Consider the following 20,229-nt stretch of genomic DNA (forward strand, 5'->3'; position numbering starts at 1 on the left):
CAGGGACGCCGAGCTCCCCAACTCCTACTGCAGAGGTCTGAGACCTCCGACCTTGTATTTTTCTTTTACTGTAATTTTTTCTTTTCTTTTTGTCTTTAATAAATGTTCAATCAATAAAGTTGAATTTCTCATCGTGGATGGCTTCTCCTCTCTTCCTTCCTCCTTTTTGTTTTTCTTTCTGCAATGGGACGTGCCTTGACGCTTTTATCTCCTGATGGCAGTGTCCTGCCGAAGTGCTTCTCCTGCCCCAGGGGATTCCGCTGAAGTCCACGATCCAGCGGCTGAAGAAGAAAGTTCTTTATTTGACAAAAAGGTCGAAGAAGATGGAAGGCGAGCTTCACAGGTTGAGGGAGAGTCACTCTGAAGCCGCCGCGGAGGCCACCCGCTTTCGGAACCTCCATGTGAAGGGGATCATGGAGTATAGCCGGAGAAAGGCGAACTTCGAGAAGGAGTTCGAGGAACACAAGAAGCGCGCCAGCGACCAATCTTGGGCTTAGGCTGCCAAGATCAGTTCTCTCAGAGCGGAGCTGTCGGCTGCCCAGGAGAAGATTGGCCAGTTGGAAGGAAGTTCATCCCGGCTTTTGACTCGGGCCGACAGCGACCGGGAGTGGTCGAAGAAGGTCTCCGACCTCCAGCAACAGCTCCAGGATACCGAGGCGAGCTATGATGTGTACCGGGCCGGCTGGTGCAAGTAGGTGGACGAATACAAGGGGAGGTTCAGGATGGCGACCGACGAAGTTGTCCGCCTTCGAAGGCAGCTAGCTGAGGGGGCTTAATCTGCTTCTGCTCGGGATTCTGACGAACTCCAATCCCTGAGAAGGACCGCAAAAGAACTATCCGTCGCTCTTGGGGAGGGGAAGGCCGAGCTGCAGCAATTGAAGATCCAACTGGTGTATGAGCAGCGGGCAGTTAAGGATGCGGAGGCAGAATCTGAGGTCCTGAGAAAGAGGCATCGAGAAGCGAAGAACGAAAGCCAACGACTTCATCAGATGTTCCAGGACATGCTGCTGAAAAAGAGAGAGCTAGAAGAGGAGGTTGAAAATCTGAGGCAGTCCCTGATAAGGAGTGAAGCAGATAATTCGAGGTCGGAAGGAGCAGAGCTTCCCTAGGGCTCTTTTTGGCCTTCCGTCTTTCCATGTATATATTTTTTCTTTTGTTGTTTTGTTTTGTTCTTATGGTTTTGCTTTTCTTCCTTTAGCCTTCTGGGCTTCGTGGTGTATATTTCGCGAATAAAATGAAAAGGGGATTTTGTGTTACCTCGTCCATGCATTGTATTAAATTATCGTCCGTCGAACTTCTTTTGTCTTTTGACTTGTTCGACGTCGACGTCGTTTGGAGGTGCCCAGTCGTCGCTACGCTGATTTGCTTTTCTTGTCGTCCATGGCCGTAGGCTCGAGCTCGGTGGTCTGAACTCCGCATTACCTCGAGGGGTCATTATTTTCTCGACCTGTGTCGAGAGCCTTCTTAGAGACTGGGGATGTTTGGTAGGAACTTTCCGTCTTTGTTGAGACGAGGCTCCCTAGGTCTTTGGTGTGGTTTATTTTTCATCTATTGCCGGTGTAACTCATCGCTTTCCTTTTTAATTTTCCTCCTCTCTTCTGAGTGAGGGTCCTCCCCTTGCTTTTTGTGGGGTCGCATAGAAGTGTAAAGGTGCCATTGAGAAAATTTTTTCCTTTATCCAATTTTGTTGGGCAGCCGAATTTTTATCATCGTCAGGATGAGGTTCTCCTTCTGTTCTTGACGTAGTCGATCTCAGCTCAGGTTAGGATGAGGTTCTCCCCCTGTTCCCAACGGGGCTGTGGGGGCACATAAGGGTCGTTGCAAGGGCCTCTCCCTCCATCCGGTCTAAAAGAATCAGGCTTTTGACTTTGCTCATGTCAGGACGAGGTTCTCCTCCTGTTCCCAACATGGCTGTGGGGGTGCATAAGGGCGTTGTAAGGCCTCTCCCCCATCCGGTCTAAAAGAATCGGGCCTTTGACTTTGCTCATGTTAGGGCGAGGTTCTCCTCCTGTCCCTAACATGGCTGTGGGGGCGCATAAGGACGTTGTAGGGCCTCTCTCCCCATCCGGTCTAAAAGAACCGGGCCTTTGACTTTGCTCATGTTAGGGCGAGGTTCTCCTCCTGTCCCTAACATGGCTGTGGGGGCGCATAAGGGTGTTGTAGGGCCTCTCCCCCCATCCGGTCTAAAAGAACCGGGCCTTTGACTTTGTCCATGTTAGGGCGAGGTTCTCCTCCTGTCCCTAACATGGTCCCGGGGGCACTCAAGGGCCGTTATATGGGCCTCTCCCCCGATCCGATCTTAAAATAATCAGACTTTCATTTTGCTCATATTAGGATGAGGTTCTCCTCCTGTTCCTAACATGATCTTGTTTTAATTGTTTGAAGGGGTTATCCCCAGTCATAACAAGTCCATGCCAAAAGGGAAAGACATGCAAAGTCGAAAGGAATTTTGATTCAAAGCAAAGTCGTTAGTAGTACATTTACAGGTTTCTCGAGTCCCACGGTCGTGAAAGGTCTGCTCCTCCTTGAGGCCCTCCGGTGATGGAGTCGATGGTCCCGATTGGAGGCCGATCTCCGGGCTGCTCCTCCCTCCTTGGCGGTTCAGGTTGTGGCAGGGCCCTTGACCGATCCTTTCTGCCTTCAGATCAGCGTTGAATGAACCTGTCGAGCTGACCTCATCTGATGAGCTCCTCGATCTCATCCCGGAGCTGAATGCACTCCTCTGTATCGTGGCCGTGGTCATGATGGTAGAGGTAGAACTTGTTAGGATTGCGCTTTCCAGGATGTGTGCGCATCCTTTCCGGTCTTGGCAGCTGCTCCCTGACCTCCATCAGCACTTGGGTTTTCGAGGCATTGAGGGGGGCATAGTTGCAGAATCTTTTCGGTGGAGAACCCCACCGAACTCCGCGGTCTGGACTTCTCTGTCTATGTACTCGGGGAGGAGTATGGACACGCTTGTGCCCGGAAGGAGTTCGAGAATGTGGCCGAGCTTCTCTCGGCCCTTTTTCGACTGCGGGCTTACTCGAGTCTCCCGCCTGTCGTTCTCTCGCAGTCTCCTCATCCTTCATTTTGAAGGCTTCTTTCGCTCGGACGTACCCTTCGGCCCGAGCCAACAGATCAGCAAAATCTCTGGGGTACTTCTTCTCCAGAGAGAACAAAAGGTCATTCTTCTGAAGGCCGCCCTTCAGAGCGGCCATTGCTACCGACTGGTCCAAATTTCGGACCTCCAGCGTGGCGACATTGAAACGGTTGATGTAGGCTCGAATGGACTCTCCCTCCCTCTGCTTGATATTGATGAGGGACTCCGAACCCTTCCGGGGGCGCCAACTGCTGACAAAATGGGCCACAAATTGGTGGCCCATCTGATCGAAGGAAAAGATGGTACCCGGCTTCAGCGCCGAGTACTAGTTTTTCGCTGCTCCCTTCAAGGTGGATGGGAAGGCTCAGCATAGAATGGCGTCGGGTGCGCCATGAAGCAGCATCATCGTCCGGAAGGCCTCCAGATGATCAACCGAGTCCGAAGTCCCGTCGTAGCTTTCAAACTGGGGGAGTTTGAAGTTTGGTGGGATCGGTTCCTGCATGATCATTTGAGAAAAGGGAGGGTCAGTGCAAATATCTTCACCATAAGCGGGGGGAGCGTGACGGAGTTCTTCGATCCGCCGGTTCATCTTCTGGAGCCTCCGGTCCAGAAAATCTTCTCGACTACGGATCTCGAGGGTCCTTTGACAGAATGGGGGTAGAGATCTTCCGAGGGTGGAGTCGTGATCCGACTGAGGGCTCTCCACCCTCGGATTCATCTTTTCGGGAAAGACGGGACGGCTGGCCCAAGTGGCCCGCCCTACCGTCGGGTCCTGGTATTTCGGTGATGCTCTTTTCAGGCGCACCGATGCCTGTGGCTGCTGCTGCTGCTGAATGGCCTGCACAGCTTCAGTGAGGCCTCTGACCTGCTATGCCAGCAGGTCAAATTGCTCCACGCCAACCGCCATTGCTGGAGGAGGAGGAGGAGGCTGGGAGACTGGAGGTGAGGTCGGAGCCTGAGATCTGGCCGTGGAGGTCATGGATCATCGCGTGGATGCCTTGCGGGGAGGCATCGGGCAAAGACCTAGTGGAGGAAGGAGGAGAGGATGTCGGAAAAGATGCCCGGGGGTGGTCCCGTTGAGCGCTCCTTCAAGAACAAGGGTACTGCGAAGACACAACCCCTTCCTCTAGCGCCAATCCTGTTGGTGCAAAAATTCGCCTGCGTCGGAGAAGCTGGAGTCGAGGGAGTCGCGGTCACCGTCGGGGCCTACAAAAGAAGTCTAAACTGGAGGTGGGGTTGCTCCGGCAAGATCCTCCGACGCTCAAGTCAGTTCTCTGCCTCAACAAGAATGGAGTGCTCGAACGAAAATTTTAGCAGAATTTTTGGGATAGAAAATAGAGTTTAGAGAATAGCATATCTGGGGTCCCCCTTTTATAGGCGGAGGGAGCAACAGACTGATAGCGATGTCTGTAACCGTCTGGCAGTGGGCTGCCCAGAGTCAGGAGGAGATTGTTGCGAAGAGTAGTGGAGTGGAATCGTGGCTATCATCGGGACATGCCACGTGGAGTCTGTCGCGGAGAGTGGAGCAGCGTCCGTTGTCGCGACTTGCCAGAGGATGGAAGAATCGCACGGTATCCATCGCAGGAAGTGGAGCAGGATCGTAGCCATTATTGCGGTCTGCCAGGGAGTGATGGAGCCGCACGAAATCCGTCGCAGGAAGTAGAGCAGAGTCGTAGCTGTTACTGCGGCCCGTTAGGGAGTGATGGGGCCGCGCGAAATCCGTCGTAGGAAGTGGAGCAGAGTCATGGCCGTTGCTGAGGCCCGCCAGGGGGTCCAGGCCTGTCGGTCGGAGTTCGGCTGGAGTATCTGACGGAGAGAGGTTATCAGCTATCCGTCTGAGAGGAGCTCGGAGTTCGGCTCCCGTGAGAGTCCAGACGAAGTCTTCCTTCAGTCGAAGTCGGGGACAAGGTCCGGCTCCCGTGGGAGTCCGGACGGGGTCTTCCTGCAGCCGGAGTCGGAGACAAGATCTGACTCCCGTAGGGGTCCGGGCTGAGTCTTCCTACAATTGGAGTCGTGGGCGGAGTCCGGCTCCCGTAGGAGTCCGGACGAAGTCTGCCTGCAATTGAAGTCGTGGGCGGAGTCCGGCTCCCGTAGGAGTCCGGACGAAGTCTGCCTGCAATTGGAGTCATGGGCGGAGTCCGGCTCCCGTGGGAGTCCGGACGAAGTCTACCTGTAATTAAAGTCAGGGGTGAAGTCCGGTTCCCGTAGGAGTCCGGACGAAGTCTGCTTGCAGTAGAAGCCGGGGACGAAGTCCGGCTCCCGTAGGAGTCTGGATGCAGTCTGCCTGCAATTGGAGTCGTGGGCGGAGTCCGGCTCCCGTAGGAGTTCGGATGCAGTCTGCCTGCAATTGGAGTCATGGGCGGAGTCCGGCTCCCGTAGGAGTCCGGATGCAGTCTGCCTGCAATTGGAGCCATGGGCGGAGTCCGGCTCCCGTAGGAGTCTGAGCGAAGTCTACCTGCAATTAAAGTCAGGGGCGAAGTCTGGCTCCCATAGGAGTCCAGACGAAGTCTGCTTGCAGTAGAAGCCGGGGACGAAGTCCGGCTCCCGTAGGAGTCTGGATGCAGTCTGCCTGCAATTGGAGTCGTGGGCGGGGTCCGGCTCCCGTAGGAGTCCGGACAAAGTCTACCTGCAGCTGGAGTTGGGGACGAGGTCCGGCTCCCGTAGGAGTCCGGGCGAAGTCTTCTTGCAACCAGAGTTGGGGGCGAAGTCCGGCTCCCGTAGGAGTCCGGGCAGAGTTTACCTGTAATTGGAGTCGCGGGCGGAGTCCGGCTCCCGTAGGAGTCCGGACGAAGTCTGCTTGCAGTAGAAGCCGGGGACGAAGTCCGGCTCCCGTAGGAGTCCGGACGAAGTTTATCGACGGTCGAAGTCGGGGACGAAGCCCGGCTCCCGTAGGAGTCCGGATGCAGTTCACTTGCAAGTGGCGTCGGGGGCGAAGTCCGGCTCCCGTAGAAGTCCGGATAAAGTCTTCCTGCAGTCGGAGTTGGGGACGAGGTCCGGCTCCCGTAGGAGTCCGGGCGAAGTCTTCCTGCAACCAGAGTTGGGGACGAAGTCCGGCTCCCGTAGGAGTCCGGGCAGAGTTTACCTACAATTGGAGTCGCGGGCGGAGTCCGGCTCCCGTAGGTGTCCGGACGAAGTCTGCCTGCAATTGGAGTCGTGGACGGAGTCCGGCTCCCATAGGAGTCCGGACGAAGTTTGCCTGCAATTAGAGTCGTAGGCGGAGTCCGGCTCCCGTAGGAGTCCGGACAAAGTCCGCCTGCAGCCGGAGTCGAGGACGAGGTCCGGCTCCCGTAGGAGTCCGGACGTCGCGAAGAATCCGGTCGGCGCTGGCGGGGTCCTGTCCGTCGGCAAAACTTGGGAATGTTGCGGAGGCTCGGCCGTCTGGGAGGTTTGAAGAGACGTTGTCGGAGGTCGAAAGTTGGTTGGATCCCCGGAGGATCACTCCTGTCACGAACTTCGGCTGGAGGGGATTTTATACCCAACAAGTTCATTAGGCCTCCCTCCACCCAGACCTTGGCCCATCATCTCTTCTATAAGTGGCCCAAACTAGTTCACTCTGCCAGCTTGGCTTGTCTTCTTGATCGCGCCCCTCCCATGAAGACAACTATTTGATCCTGTCATTGATCCAACGATTGGACAATCAAGAGATCGTCACTTTGCAATTTTGGTTGGCTTGATCCAGCCATCCATGATGGGATCTGAGCTGTCTACTAAGCTAAATTGAGTCATCTCCTAGTTTGACTCTAAGGGGCAAGTTGACCCGCCTTTCTTCCTTATTTCAGGGCCCTTCCCCCTATTCCATGGAATCCTCTGCGTCACTGTCATCAACAGGGCCCATACTCAAGCCACTAGTGCCTTTTAAAGGTAGATTATTCACTATCGCTGATGCCCCCTCTTCCACCTTTTCCATCTAAAAATTTTCTAGCATAACCCCTATCAATCCACCCAAGAGGGCCTTCCAGACCATTTCAACTAGGCAATCAGTTGCTAGGTGTCTAGTTCGATTGCACTGGAAGCAAAACATTAAGACGTTCTTGTAGATGAATCATTGCCAAAATACCAAGTCTGGCTCTTGGATTAAGATCTTCGACTCAACGATTGTGTAGTGTTGACCTCCATGCCCCCCCGGCGAATCCAACCCTCCGGTGTTGATCAGTACACTCATCCACAAACATCGCCTCTCTGGCCATTCTTGTAATCTGGAGGATCGATCATCTCCCCCAAAACGCAAACAGAAGGAGAGGCATCCATATCCATATCAGTGCCGATCTAATAGCCCCCTCCTTAGGAAAAAACCCAGGTCTCCATGGTTTGATCACCAGAAGATGGCTGATGATGACCCAGGGACCTCTTGCCTGAACAGAGTCCTGCTTACCTTCGTCTCAAAAGTGGAAGAGAAGATGGTTATTTTTTAGAGCAAAAGACTCAAACATCCCCTAAAGATGACCTTTGTCCTTGAACTCCTTTGCAAATAGCTCCATCGAAGCTCTTCTCCTAAGAATCTGAACAACCACCGCCAACTTCGTCCACCTCTCCTGCTCCTTTCGGATATCCTCCTCTAACAGGACCAGGACTTGGTGAAATGGCTCTGCAAGACAGCGATCTCTTCCTTAGAGATCTTGTGTTGCTGCCACTGAGTCCAATACCCCTAGGCACCCTTCCTCTTTGACCTCTCCTGATCCTTGATGGGGTGGAACTATCGGTGTTGCTTTGCAGATTTGCCATCATTGAGTTGAAGTTCGAAGCCCACCAATAGCAACAGTCCACCAACCTTTCAAAGAAATGCATTAGACACTCATGAAAATTAAAGCACAAGACTACCAACTACTCCATGACCCTTTGTATGTTGTTATTTTCTAGATAAATTTGATCTCTAGGATGTGGAAAGAAAGATGATAGAAGAGCTACCATGATTAGAAAAGGTAAGAAATTTATGAATGTGGAGACCAACCAAGTTGCCAACAAGGTTAATGCAAGTGGAGTCACATTGTCTTACGATATTTGGTGGTGCAAGTGCAATCTTAGAATAATTTACATACATATGTATGGATGATCATATTGGTCTACTGGATATTAATTTTCTATGGGATCTTTTTTTTTGTATTACAGGTTTTGTACTTTTGTTGTAGCTAAAATCTGAGTTGAATCATTCAGGTTAGATGGAATCCGAAGTGGAATAGTGAGGTTGGTTGACTGGTTTCCAAGTTGAACAATTTGGTTGGAGAGTGCTAACAATGATCGAGCTTAAATTTTGCTAGAGAAACCTCCTTGGGGTTAGCTGAGCACACGGGAGGTGTCTTTTGGACGGGGGCAGGAGTGATTTCTTAGCTAATATGAGATCTTTTATTTTCTGATTCTCTTGATTATATTCATATAAGAGTTGTTTCAGTGAATTGCCTTACCAAAAAAAAAAACTACTTGGGATGACCTGTTCAATCCAAATTAAAAAAAAAAAAATCTAGTTGTTGGAGTTTATCTGGTGGAGTTTAATTTGTCAAATCAAATCACTTATAGGTTATGTGTGGTCATGTGATAGTCATTGCTAGATAACATTGAGCTTTGTTTGTCTGAACTTGAATGACTCGGTTGCCGGTAAGCTTAAATTTGATGATAAAATATATTTTTTTAATTTTTTATTATTAAAAAGAAGATTTTTATAGTCTATCATGCAAATTATGTGTCAGACTAGCGTATATTAAGAATGCCACTTGTTCATTAAAAAGACATCTTTGACAACCACAGGAAACATCATCGAGGTAATATAAAAATATGATAAAAATTTATATAAATGATGTGCAACTTTTTTTCATTACACTTATCACTATGACACAAATTGTAACATATTGCTAGTAACAAACGCGGAAGCTGCACATTACTTAACTTCCTATCTCGGTTTTCATCTTTTATGTCTAGACATTAAATCCACCTCCAATTCTATGGTTGAACATCATAGATTTCATCAGGATATTCCTGTCCATTTAAAAAATCTAATCTTAATCTAATCTCAATCCAATAGGCTAATCGCAGATTTGGCTCATTCATCGCAAGCTGCCCATATTTCAAGCAGCAGGCCTAAGACGATATAATAATACCCACAGCAAACTCCTGTCTTTATAATCCAAAGAATCCCACAACCAAGATCCAATTCAGCGACCAGGGCATTCCTGTCCATTTTCTTTTTCTCTTAAAAAATAAAAAATCGCAGCTGTTTGGCCGACATCGCGAAGCCGAAATTTTGTTTTCCCGCGCCGGGAGTCGAAACAGCCCGGAGCCCTCCACTGCGAGCCTCAGCCTCGGAGTCCCCCCGAACCACGTAAATGGCAAATATTCCGTACGCTCCGTCCCCATTTATGGTAATTAATATTCCCTGGAATCAGAGCAAAATCTGTCGAGAGCCCTCGCCCTTTCGATCCAAATCTCCAATCTCTGAAGGGTTTCCGCATGGGTTTCGTCTTCCCTCAAGCTCCGGGAGCCGAAGGAAGCGCGTCTCGCCCGGAGCGGTGACGCGTGGAGTTCTTTCTCGGGGGCCTGTTGAAAGGGACTCGAGGGAAGAAGACGTGAGGTCAAAGATGGATATTCTTGTTTGAAGGATTTTACTAATTTGTTGCTGTCTTTTGGGAGAAATCCATATATATGGTAATGATTTGGAAGTAAGAGAAGGGCGGTTCGTATTTGCCGCAGTCACAATTGGTGTGAAGTCGAGCAAAAAAAAAAAAAAAAACAAAAAAGAGGATTTTGGCTGTTCGTTTCATCTGGAGCGAGTGGGAAGATTGGATTCTGAGTGAGAAATAAGAGTTTAGGCGCAGATGGCTGATGGTGAGAGCTGGGCCTGGCGTTTTCCAGTGTGGATTTCGATCGATCTGAAAGTTGGTTAAAAAACGCTCTTCTCGTGATCTCTTTATGAGAGAGGTGTCAACTTCTCACTCCTCTTCGTTTCGTTCCAACATGTGGCTGTGCTTGGATTTTGCCTTTTCTTCTCATCCTCTCTTTTTTTTTTTTTTTTTTGAAAAAGATGAAAATGACGATTTTCTTGAATTTTTATTTAGGGTTTTGTGGTGACTCATCTAGCCTTATTCAGAAAAAAAAAATAAAGCAAAATTATTTTTCTCTGTTGAATTTGTCTGATTGTAAATTAAACTTTCTTTTCTTTTTTTTAACAGCGAGAAAACTACGATTTTTTTTTTTAGTGGTGTGACATCTGAATTTAATGCTTGCCGGTTTGCGCGTGAGAGAAATTTTCGATGCACCGGGGCCATGAAGACCGGTTGTTAGGATTAGGGTTTGTAACCAGATGAAGGTTAGGTAAAGCACTGGAGCATCCGGCGGGCTAATGCTTAGTTTTTTTGGAGCAGTTCTCGTTTATTCTAGACAAGGCTGAGAAATTGTGGCAAAGGTGTCTTCTTGCATGCTAGCTTGGGATTTTTTGTGGATTGGTGATGTCGGACGTAGAGAGGACATCAACATCATCTATATCGTCATCGTCCCTGGAACTGGATCCGCTGTTGAAGGATCTTACAGAGAAGAAGCTGAGCTTTCGGAGGAGCGTTGTGTCGCTGGCGGCAGAGCTTAAAGATGTTCGAAGTAGGTTGGCTTTGCAGGAAGAGTCCTTTGCTCGAGAAAGTCGAACAAGACAGGTTGGTTTCAAGTGTTTTCAGCATCTCTGAAGAGTTTAATTATATGATTCTGGTGTATGGTAGTGAGCATGAAGTGTATTGGGCTTTCCACAGGTAGCAGAGTCAAAGGCGAGGAGCATGGAGGAGGAGATAGGCAGCCTGCAGAAATGTTTGGAAGAGAGGAATGAGCAATTGAGAGCATCTACATCTACTTCTGAACGGGTGAGAGTCATTTGGATTCTATCTGTCTTTGGATTTTGAACTTGGAATGTTCTCTTTCGGTATGGATTTAATAGGGCTAGGGCTATGAAATTTCTTCTTGTTTTATCCATGGATGTTAATTTTCAATATCCTTTGTAAGTAAAGTAAAAAAATTTGGGAATTGGTTGGTGTGAGAACAAATGATGGAGAAGCTGAAAGGGAAAAAAGATTTTTTTTTTTTCTATTTTTCAGAATCATTTCTTATATTACAAATTAAAACATTTTCAATGGACCCAATATAGGTCTATATTAAGTCTGGAAATTAATCTCAATTTTTGTGTCATATAATATGTTTTAGGAAAACATATTTTCTGTAGAAGTGTTAATAGCCTCTCTGATTTCCTGTTCAGCATGAGTGGACCAATCTTTCAAATTTTGACATATTATTTGGATATAAGACTTGAGAAGAAGAGAATATGTCTGTTGACACTCTTTATTATTTAAACATCTTATGGATTTCCCAAGTATTTTTAAGTGCCTATGTGGAAAACATACTTCACTTATATTAGAGCTTTGCCCAGCTCCTCTATTTCATCTGTCCACATAACAATATTTTTCAAAAGTAGTTCCTTTTATAATAATCTTTTACTTATTTATTTGCTACTTGCAACTGTCATCTTGACTTTGGGATATAAAATTCTTTTATCTTCTATATTTTTGTAATTGTTTACATTTCACTACTGGAGAAATGTGGAGAAACCAAGTTGTATGCAAGTTCGAAACACTGCTACTTTGAGACCATTAGGTAATAATTCTTTAAACACTTCATCTCTATAATTTATCTATTGCTCATGCCTTTTTCCTTCTAGAATACTATCTCGTTATTTTTGATTGTTTATTTTTTTATTTGCTTCTATACATATTTGTTGAAATATGCAATCCTTAATTTTAATTCAAAGAAATGTTCTGATGCTGGGTATGCCTGGAGGGTTTTCACAAGAGGCAAATAGTTCTCCCATTGATTTGTTGTCTTTTGTTTACCAATTGCCATATCCTATCATTTCTTTTTAAGTATAGTTTGGATTTAGAAGTTCCAGCAGCATTTCATCGCATCTTTTTTTTTTGCTGCGAAAATTCTTATAGTTCATGCCAGGGTAGTTGCTGTTTATGGGCATCGATCTTTGGTATGTTTTGTAGACATATTTTTGAGAAGAATGAGTTGAGAATTGCGAATAAGATATTTAGGATTAATGGCCCTTTTGATTATGCTTCATGAGGGCTTGGTATGCATTGATATTTAAAATATATCTTTGCAATAGATAGGTATCACAACTCATATTACTGCAAAAGAATGTTGTAAGACTTGCTCTTATGGTTGCTGAATGCAACAGAATGCAACATCATCCTTATCTAATTGGGTCATGGGCCCTTATACTTATTTGGTCCATTACCCACCCTCAAGCAAACGTTGAGTGGAAAGAACCAGGAGCTTGGATCAAAATGAGCTGTAGACAAACCCTTGGTGAAGATGTCAGCTAGTTTATCAGTAGAGAAGACGAAGCAGACCAATAGTTTTGTGTTGAGCAGTCTGTTCTTGTACAAAATGGAAGTCTATTTCAATGGCTTGGTACGATGGTACGAGCATGGAAGACCGGGTTTGACAGCGAGATAGATGGCACTGAGGTTATCACACTATAGTGTAGGAGCAGAGAGAAAAAGACCCAACTCTTGGAGTTGTTGAACCCAAATGAGCTCAATAGCAACATTTGTGTGCCCTTTGTATTCCAAGTCAATATAGATAGAGCCACTGTATGTTGCTTCTTTGAGCTCCATGAAAGTAGATTGGGATTCAAGAAAATACTAAAGCCATTGATGGAGTGTTGATCATTGGGATTTCGAGCTCAATCTGTATCTGAATAAGCACGTAACTGAGTAGAGGAGCTCTTGGAAAGCAAAGGCTGTGGTGGATGGTGTGTTTAAGGTACCGAAGTTGATGACGATCCAATGAGTAGTGGAGGGACTATGCATGAATTGGCAGACCTGATTGATCACATAAGAGATATCTGGGTGGATCAATGTTGGATATTGGAGGCCACCAACAATACTCTGATATATGGTAGGATTTGAATGGGGATCTTCATGAAGAGAAAGTTGAGACGATGTAGCTATTGGAGAGGTGACTGATTTGGAGCCCTCCATTTTGGCCTTATGAAGTAGATCACAAATATACTTTGATTTTGTTAAAAGAAGGCCGGAGTTCATAGGGTGAGCCTCAATGCCAAGAAAGAAGTAGAGAGGCCCAAGATCCTTGATGGCAAAGCACTTTTCAAAGAGCAGCCAATAGATCAGTGGGAGGAGCATTGAGACTGCTAGTCAGAAGAATATCATCCATATAAACAAGAAGAAGAATATCGTCATCTGTCTGTTTGATAAAAAAGAAATATCAGCCTTGGATTTGGGGAAGCCCTACTCATATAGATAAGTGTTGAGGCATTGAAACCATGCTCTGGAGGCTTGCTTGAGCTCATAAAATGAGTGCTTAAGGAGGCATACATGATGAGGTGGTTCTGTATCCACAAAATCTGGTGGCTGCTGTATGAAGATTGACTCATCAAGAAAGCCATGGAGAAAGCTGTTTTTGACATCAAGTGGACGAATGGCCCAACCTCCAGGGATAGCAAGTGCTAGAACTGAGCAAATAGTAACTGATTTGATGATCGGGCTGAATATTTCTTAATAATCAATAACCTCTTGTTGGTTCAACCCTTTTGCTACTAGGTGAGCCTTGTAATGATCAATGGAGCTATCAATTTTATGTTTTTAATTAGAATACCCATTTGCATCCTCTGATATGCTGATGAGATGGCTGAGGAACAATTTCCCAAGTACCACTAACAAGTAGAGCATTATATTCATCAATCATGGCGCCATGCTAATTAGGATCTTTGTGGGCATGCGAAAAACATGTAGGTTCCATGATATTCATATAGGCTACCAAAGCCATGGGATGTTTTGTGCTGAATTTCTGTGGTGGGAGAGTCCTGTCCTCAGATCTTGTCACCATGGCATGTGTATTGGCTGATGAAGTGGCATGACCGGGCTGAATATGGGTTGCAGTAGAGTATGGGCCCAAGTCTACAGATTTGTCCTGCAAGGCACTATGTGTTAGTGGGCTAGCAAAGCTTAAAGAGCCCATTGGTTTGCACAAGTTTGGAGCTAGAGGTGCCAGTGGTAGGATATGCAAGCGGCAGTTCATGAGAAGGGGGCCTAGGTGCTAGACATGGGTCATCACGTGGTGGCTTGGCCATGTTGGAGCGTGGCACAAAGACTGGTGTATTATGGCAGATGTCATGGGCTGCACTGGAGTGGAAAGCCCAATGGAGCCAGGCAAGTTGGGCAGGGCAGATGTGCTGAGCTGTGGGGTATAGCTTGGCTGCACATGCTGTGGGTAGTGTGGCAAAGGTTGCGGCAGTCTGTCGGTCCCAATGGGGTGAAAGGTCACTGGCCCACATGTACTGTTTGAGGCCAAATCATGGGTGTGATTAGCTGCTTGCAGCACTGCAAACCCATAATGATTGTGTGACTGCAAACATTGTAAGTTGTCCTACAGCATTACTGCAAATCTAGATAGCTTGTGCTTGTTTATGCTTTTTTTTTTTGGGCATCAGTTTGGTTCTTAATGATTTGTTTCTTGAGATCACTCTGAGACACGACTTCTTCCATACATTTTTTTCTCCATCTTGATCATTTGAAAACTTTCAATTAAATTACTTATTTTCGTTCTTAATGATTTTTTTATTGGGATCACTCTGAGACATGGCTTCTGTGTTGCAGTTTTGCTTAGCTTTTTCTTGTTGCTTATGTGAACACTTCCAATTGAATTACTCCATTATCTTGTTTTGTTTAATTTGCTATTTTCTTTTTTCACAAGACCTCCTTAATCAGTACTTCATATGTGTGCAGTATGATAAGGAGTTGGATGATTTAAGATCCCAGCTTTCAGTTACCCAAGTCACTGCAGAGGCTAGTGCTCTCTCAGTACAATCAGCACAAGCTCAGTGCTTGACCTTATTGAGAGAACTAGATCAGAAAAATAGTTCACTAAAAGAGCATGAGATCCATGTCAATAAGCTAGGGGAGCAGTTAGACAATCTGCAAAAGGATCTCCAAGCAAGGGAGCTTTCACAAATGCAACTGAAAGATGAAGTTTTAAGAATAGAGAAAGATATCATGAATGCAGTTGTGATAGCTGGAGCTAAAAATGATTGTGAGCTTCGGAAGATTTTGGCTGAAGTTTCCCCCAAGAATTTTGAGAATCTCAGTAAGCACTTGGATGCTAAAGATTCAGAGATCGCTACATTAAGAGATGAGATCAGGATCTTATCTGCACACTGGAAACATAAGACCAATGAATTAGAATCACAGGTAATTCCTATTTCTTGGACAGGTACAATATGCTGCCCTTTTTTCAGCAAGGCAGGGTGGCTCATGTCTTTGGCTGGTTTTTTTTAAAACAGTTAGAGAAACAGCGAAGGACTGATCAGGAATTGAAGAAGAGAGTACTAAAGCTTGAGTTCTGTCTTCAAGAAGCACGAAACCAAACACGGAAACTTCAAAGGGTAATTCCTATTCAATCTCTTAAATCGTTACACCCTTTGGTTCCTCTTGACGTGCTCTATATACTGTGGTGAAATCTAAGTAAAAAGGAAAACAAAAGAGGAGTGTAAACTTTCTCCCTTTATCAAATTGGATTGATGCCCAAGTAGCAAACTTGACTTTTGTTTGCTAAATTTGTACTCAATATTCAAGTGTTGAGATTATGTACCTATAGCTATAGTACTTTATGAATTCTGGATGTTGATACCAATGTTAAATCTACAAATTTGTATGAAGTATTAGATTCTCCAGGTTTTAAAAAAGAAAAAAAGGGCAATTGTATAATTACTTTTTTGCATCTGTATTAATGTTTCATGTAATTTTAGTTATTGATTCTTTTTTTATATACTTTAAAAATAGCATCTTGGCTTTTCTCTTAAAAATTGAAATGCTATTTACCTAAAGAGGAGTCTCATGTAATTTATGGAGCAGGTATGTTTAGGAGGAAAAAGAGACTTAGTAATGCCATAACTTCTGATGTAAACATGCTGTCAAGAATCCATGTGGGCCATAAGTAATATGACTATCTGTCTCAGAACTATTTTCTTGTGTTTCATTAGTATAGTTTTATTGATCTAGTAGGTTTTAGGTAGCTAATGAATAAAAAGCATGCAAAAGTTAGGAAATTTGATTTGTTGGTTCAACGAATTTCTTCTTGTAATGTTGTTATGATAGTATTATTGGATGCTTCCAATTAGTTATTAGTATCAGTCCTGGTACTGCTATGGTAGCCAGCTGTAGTAATCCAAGCTTAGGTATGCTCTCAAAATTTCGTGTGGAACTCACCTTAGGCCAGCAGCACCAATTCCCAAGGACAAGTACATTCAAATGAGCATGAGATTTAGTAGATGGATAATTTCAGTTTTTCTTTGGCAGAAAGCCCTTCGGAAATTTCATTCAAGAAATTGTTTCTTACAAGTCAATCGGTTCCCCCTCCATCAAGAGAATGGACATTAAGAAAGGTGGAGAGTTAGAAGGCTAAGTTACAGCTTGTATTGGCAGCATGTTTAGCCAATGACTTTAGTAATATGGTTCGGAAGGTGAGATTCACTTGAAAGTTTGTTACTCAGTGGTGGATCACAGCTTCTGAGAATTCAATTTGGTGTTGGCATCAGCGAATTTGCTTAGAGATTTTGGGTGCCATTTTCTTAAACTACAAACTCATCTTTGAATTTGCATATAAACTACTAAACATAAACCTATATGTAAAACTCATGTTTTGCTAAGGTCATATATATCAAACATTTGAACTCTCTCATTCCTCTTGGTGGTTTCTTTTACATGACAGATGGGAGTAAAAAGAGATGATGACATAAAAGAGCTAAGAGATCAGTTGGCAATGAAGCAGCAGGATGGGTCTGGTTGCAATGACAAGCAGAACTTTTGGGAGAGCTCTGGTTTCAAGATTATTGTTTCTATGTCTATGTTGGTCTTAGCTGTATTTGCGAAGCGGTAAAGAAATCATTTTTCATGTTTTCTACATGCAAAAGATGCTGGGTTCCAGTATTATGAAACAGCTTTATTTATTTAGAAATAGAGATCAGTTATATAAACATTCCAATGGACTTGTTAGTAACCCCTATCATCTAGGTCAGGACTTCCATTTCAGAATTCGAAGCAGCCAAATTGAACTCTCTGTCATTGCTTTGATTACTTTTTGTACTATTAGTTGTTGAAAAATAGTACTACAAAATAAGCAGATTTATCTATTGAGAGAGAGATGCTGATTGTTCCTGTGGGTTCGGTTCTGGCTCAATAATTTTCATAGCAACATTCAGAATTTATTGTGCTTGAGGACTGATGAGCTGGAGCCGGAACTGCATTAGCCAAAAGAAACTGTATGCTCCATATTTTGAATTGAAAGGCAACGTAACTGTTTTCTCAGCTCGGAAACCTTTCTTAAGACATGGCTGCTGGTCGGGTGCTTTTCATTTACATTGCTTGGAACGAAACTACTGGTTGCCATTTAGACTGCAAGTATTCTTTTTCGGTTTGATGTTGCCAAACATGGTCAGGTTGTCTTGATGCACTTTGTTTCCACTGGTAGCAACTTGCTTGTGACCGGAGGAATCAATCACAAAGGCCAAGACTAAATGCTTGGTGACCAGTCTCTAGCTGGCAACTGAAATGACTAGGGCCTTGATGGCTATGGCTGTGAGTTGTCTCCCTTGAATTTGTTGATATATTTCTTTTTCCCTTTTTTGATCTCCAGCTCGTTTTTCAGGTAATGCAGGGGGGTCGATGAATTGGCAGTGGGTTCTTCTCCTTGAAATGTTGTGAATAATAACAGATAACAAGGAGGTTCAGTAATACTGACTGACATGAAGCGCAGAATTTGGAGGGAAGAAGAGCAGTCCAACCCAAAGTCCATCGCATGTTGATGGTGTGAAAGGAGTGCTTATGAGAGGGTTGGGTAAGGATTATGTGGAGTATGGAGCAAGGTTAAACAGGGTTAATGCAAAGCTCCAGGAATTGAACTGGGTATGTACAAATGAATGAGATTGAGTGGTGATGATTGAGAAGAAGGGCAACAATACCTACAAACTTCATTCATGGTCCAGAATATGAGAGGAAAACAGGATCGAACCTAATTTATGATTTGAGGATCCCAAAAAAATGAGGGAAACTGAATCTGAAATGAGAAGTTTTCCATAACAAGTTGGATGCAAAAGATCCTATGAACATGGGTAGTACAAAAGCAGTCCCTCTGATTCCAAAAGGCAATATGCAAATCAGTGGAGAACTTTTCATCTTGTTATCATAGTGGAACAGGTTCAATCATCCACTTAGGACCTCTTGGATTCTCCATAAACGAGCATCCAAAGCCAGTTCAGAAGGGCCGGAGGTGAGTTCAGAATGAGAGATGCCCTGTGTTCAATTAACTCTCGTCAACTTCATACTGTCATGCTCTGCACATGAGGCAAATGGCATTTTGTAAGAGAATGAGAACACATACACCTAATTTTTTTGCTTCGTCTGCTTCTTTGAACCATCCATGATCGCAAGTGCCTTTCCAGCTGAATTCCATCACTTCATTGCAAGGTCCATCTCTGACTCATCCTAAACATATGGATGAAGTGTCTCTTTACAAGGGTATCCAAATGTTTATATATAGTACAATTTCAGGCTGTCCCAAACCAGCAGTCATTTTTTAAGATAAAACCTAGTCCTCAAGGGTAAATTTTTTTACTCAGGAAGGCACAAATTCATGATTTTGTACCAAACAAATACCATTCCGATTCAAATCTTTTAGATCTTTCTCTTTCTCTGCATCTTTGAACTCAAAACAAGTGATCAAACAATAAATCATGAAAGAGAGCATCAGCTGATAGGTCAAGGAACTCTATAGATTCTTTTTTTTTGGTTACAAATGGGTGTTTACACCGATCTAGTAAGGGTGTATTTCATAAAATCAGAAAATAAAATATCCAGTGGGATCTGTGGGTAGATTTAATCTTGACGTCAGATCTAATCGTCAGTATGCTCCATCACATAGGAAGCGATCCAATTGGCGGTGCTATTTGCCTTCTGATAGACATGCTGAGCCACAAATACAGCTGAATGTCCAGAAAGAATAGATGATCGTTCATGTACATCATCTCATCTTAGATTAAGAACATGAAACAAACTTGCCAATTCTATTGACATTTTATAGTGCCTCAATAATGACAGCAGGAGGAAATTCTGTGAAGGCATAATGTTGCACAATGTTTCACAAAAAATAAATATCATTTTTAATTGGTGGATGCAGTTGTTGTCATAAATCTTAACATGTCATGTTTAATAGCTAATATGCTAATTGTAGATAAAATAAATCATAATACAGTATAAAAGTACTTATCTTTAGGATTTGATAATATCTTATATTCACAGATTACTGTATAATCACTTTGGAGAATACAAAATTTTTCACAGGTCAAAAGCCAATAGCATTTCGATTAACAAAAAAAAAAAAATCACATATACTCCATTCTCTAACAAATAAGATATATATCGTGGGAAAGTAAGATGTAACCGTCTCATTTTTAAAATTTGAATAGATAATTTCAAAATAGTTGAAACTACTTATCGAGTAGGACCTACTTATCGTGGATGCCCATTTTGAGCTGACACATCCAACATCTCCCACTCACAGATGATGTGCTAGAACCATGTTCATAATTTCATACAGGCAAGTGACTAGTGCGACTTGCGAGGACACCAAAAAAATAAAGCCAAAATAACTATGAACCGATTAGGGTAAATATAATGGCTTGTGAACCTGTTATGCTCCAGACTATAGTAGAGTCTAATGCATCCCTTATTAGATTATACTCCACAACTAATATCCACGTTATCCTTAGGTCCTCATTGGGCACCATAACGGGTCAACCATAGAATTAGTTTACATAGTCTTCTTTTCACACTCATATATTTCATCGATAAGAACAATCACTTTTCTAGACATATCTCTTATCATCAAATCAATCATGATTATAGGTAACATGCTAAAGTAGCAAACATCGTTCTTGATGTTTCAATATATTGTTGAAAGTAAATAAAGGCACAATATGAAGTGCTTAGCTTTGTGGGTCTCATACAACGAGGAAGCAGGGATCTTTCTCTTATTACCTACTCTAGTCGCATTAGCATATGTGGTATGAAACACATGCTATAGTAGATGACCTATATTTAAGCTGTATG

The 20,229-nt window shown here is 44.2% G+C and overlaps 1 protein-coding gene across 2 annotated transcripts; it reads left to right on the forward strand.

Moving 5' to 3' along the window:
- The first annotated feature begins 9,453 nt into the window (after positions 1 to 9,453).
- On the forward strand, positions 9,454 to 17,263 carry LOC105057901 (nuclear envelope-associated protein 2). 2 transcript variants are annotated; one of them, XM_010940618.4, is made up of 6 exons: positions 9,454 to 9,985; positions 10,237 to 10,710; positions 10,804 to 10,911; positions 14,854 to 15,315; positions 15,408 to 15,509; positions 16,835 to 17,263. In XM_010940618.4, the coding sequence occupies exons 2-6, from the start codon at positions 10,513 to 10,515 to the stop codon at positions 17,000 to 17,002; spliced, it is 1,038 nt and encodes a 345-aa protein (XP_010938920.1). In that variant the 5' UTR covers positions 9,454 to 9,985; positions 10,237 to 10,512; the 3' UTR covers positions 17,003 to 17,263. The 2 variants fall into 2 exon arrangements, with proteins under 2 accessions (XP_010938920.1, XP_073104442.1); XM_073248341.1 differs by having other exon boundaries at positions 10,429 to 10,710.
- Positions 17,264 to 20,229: the final 2,966 nt, after the last annotated feature.

This window comes from Elaeis guineensis, chromosome 14 (genome assembly GCF_000442705.2).
Source record: "Elaeis guineensis isolate ETL-2024a chromosome 14, EG11, whole genome shotgun sequence".
NCBI lineage: Eukaryota > Viridiplantae > Streptophyta > Magnoliopsida > Arecales > Arecaceae > Elaeis > Elaeis guineensis.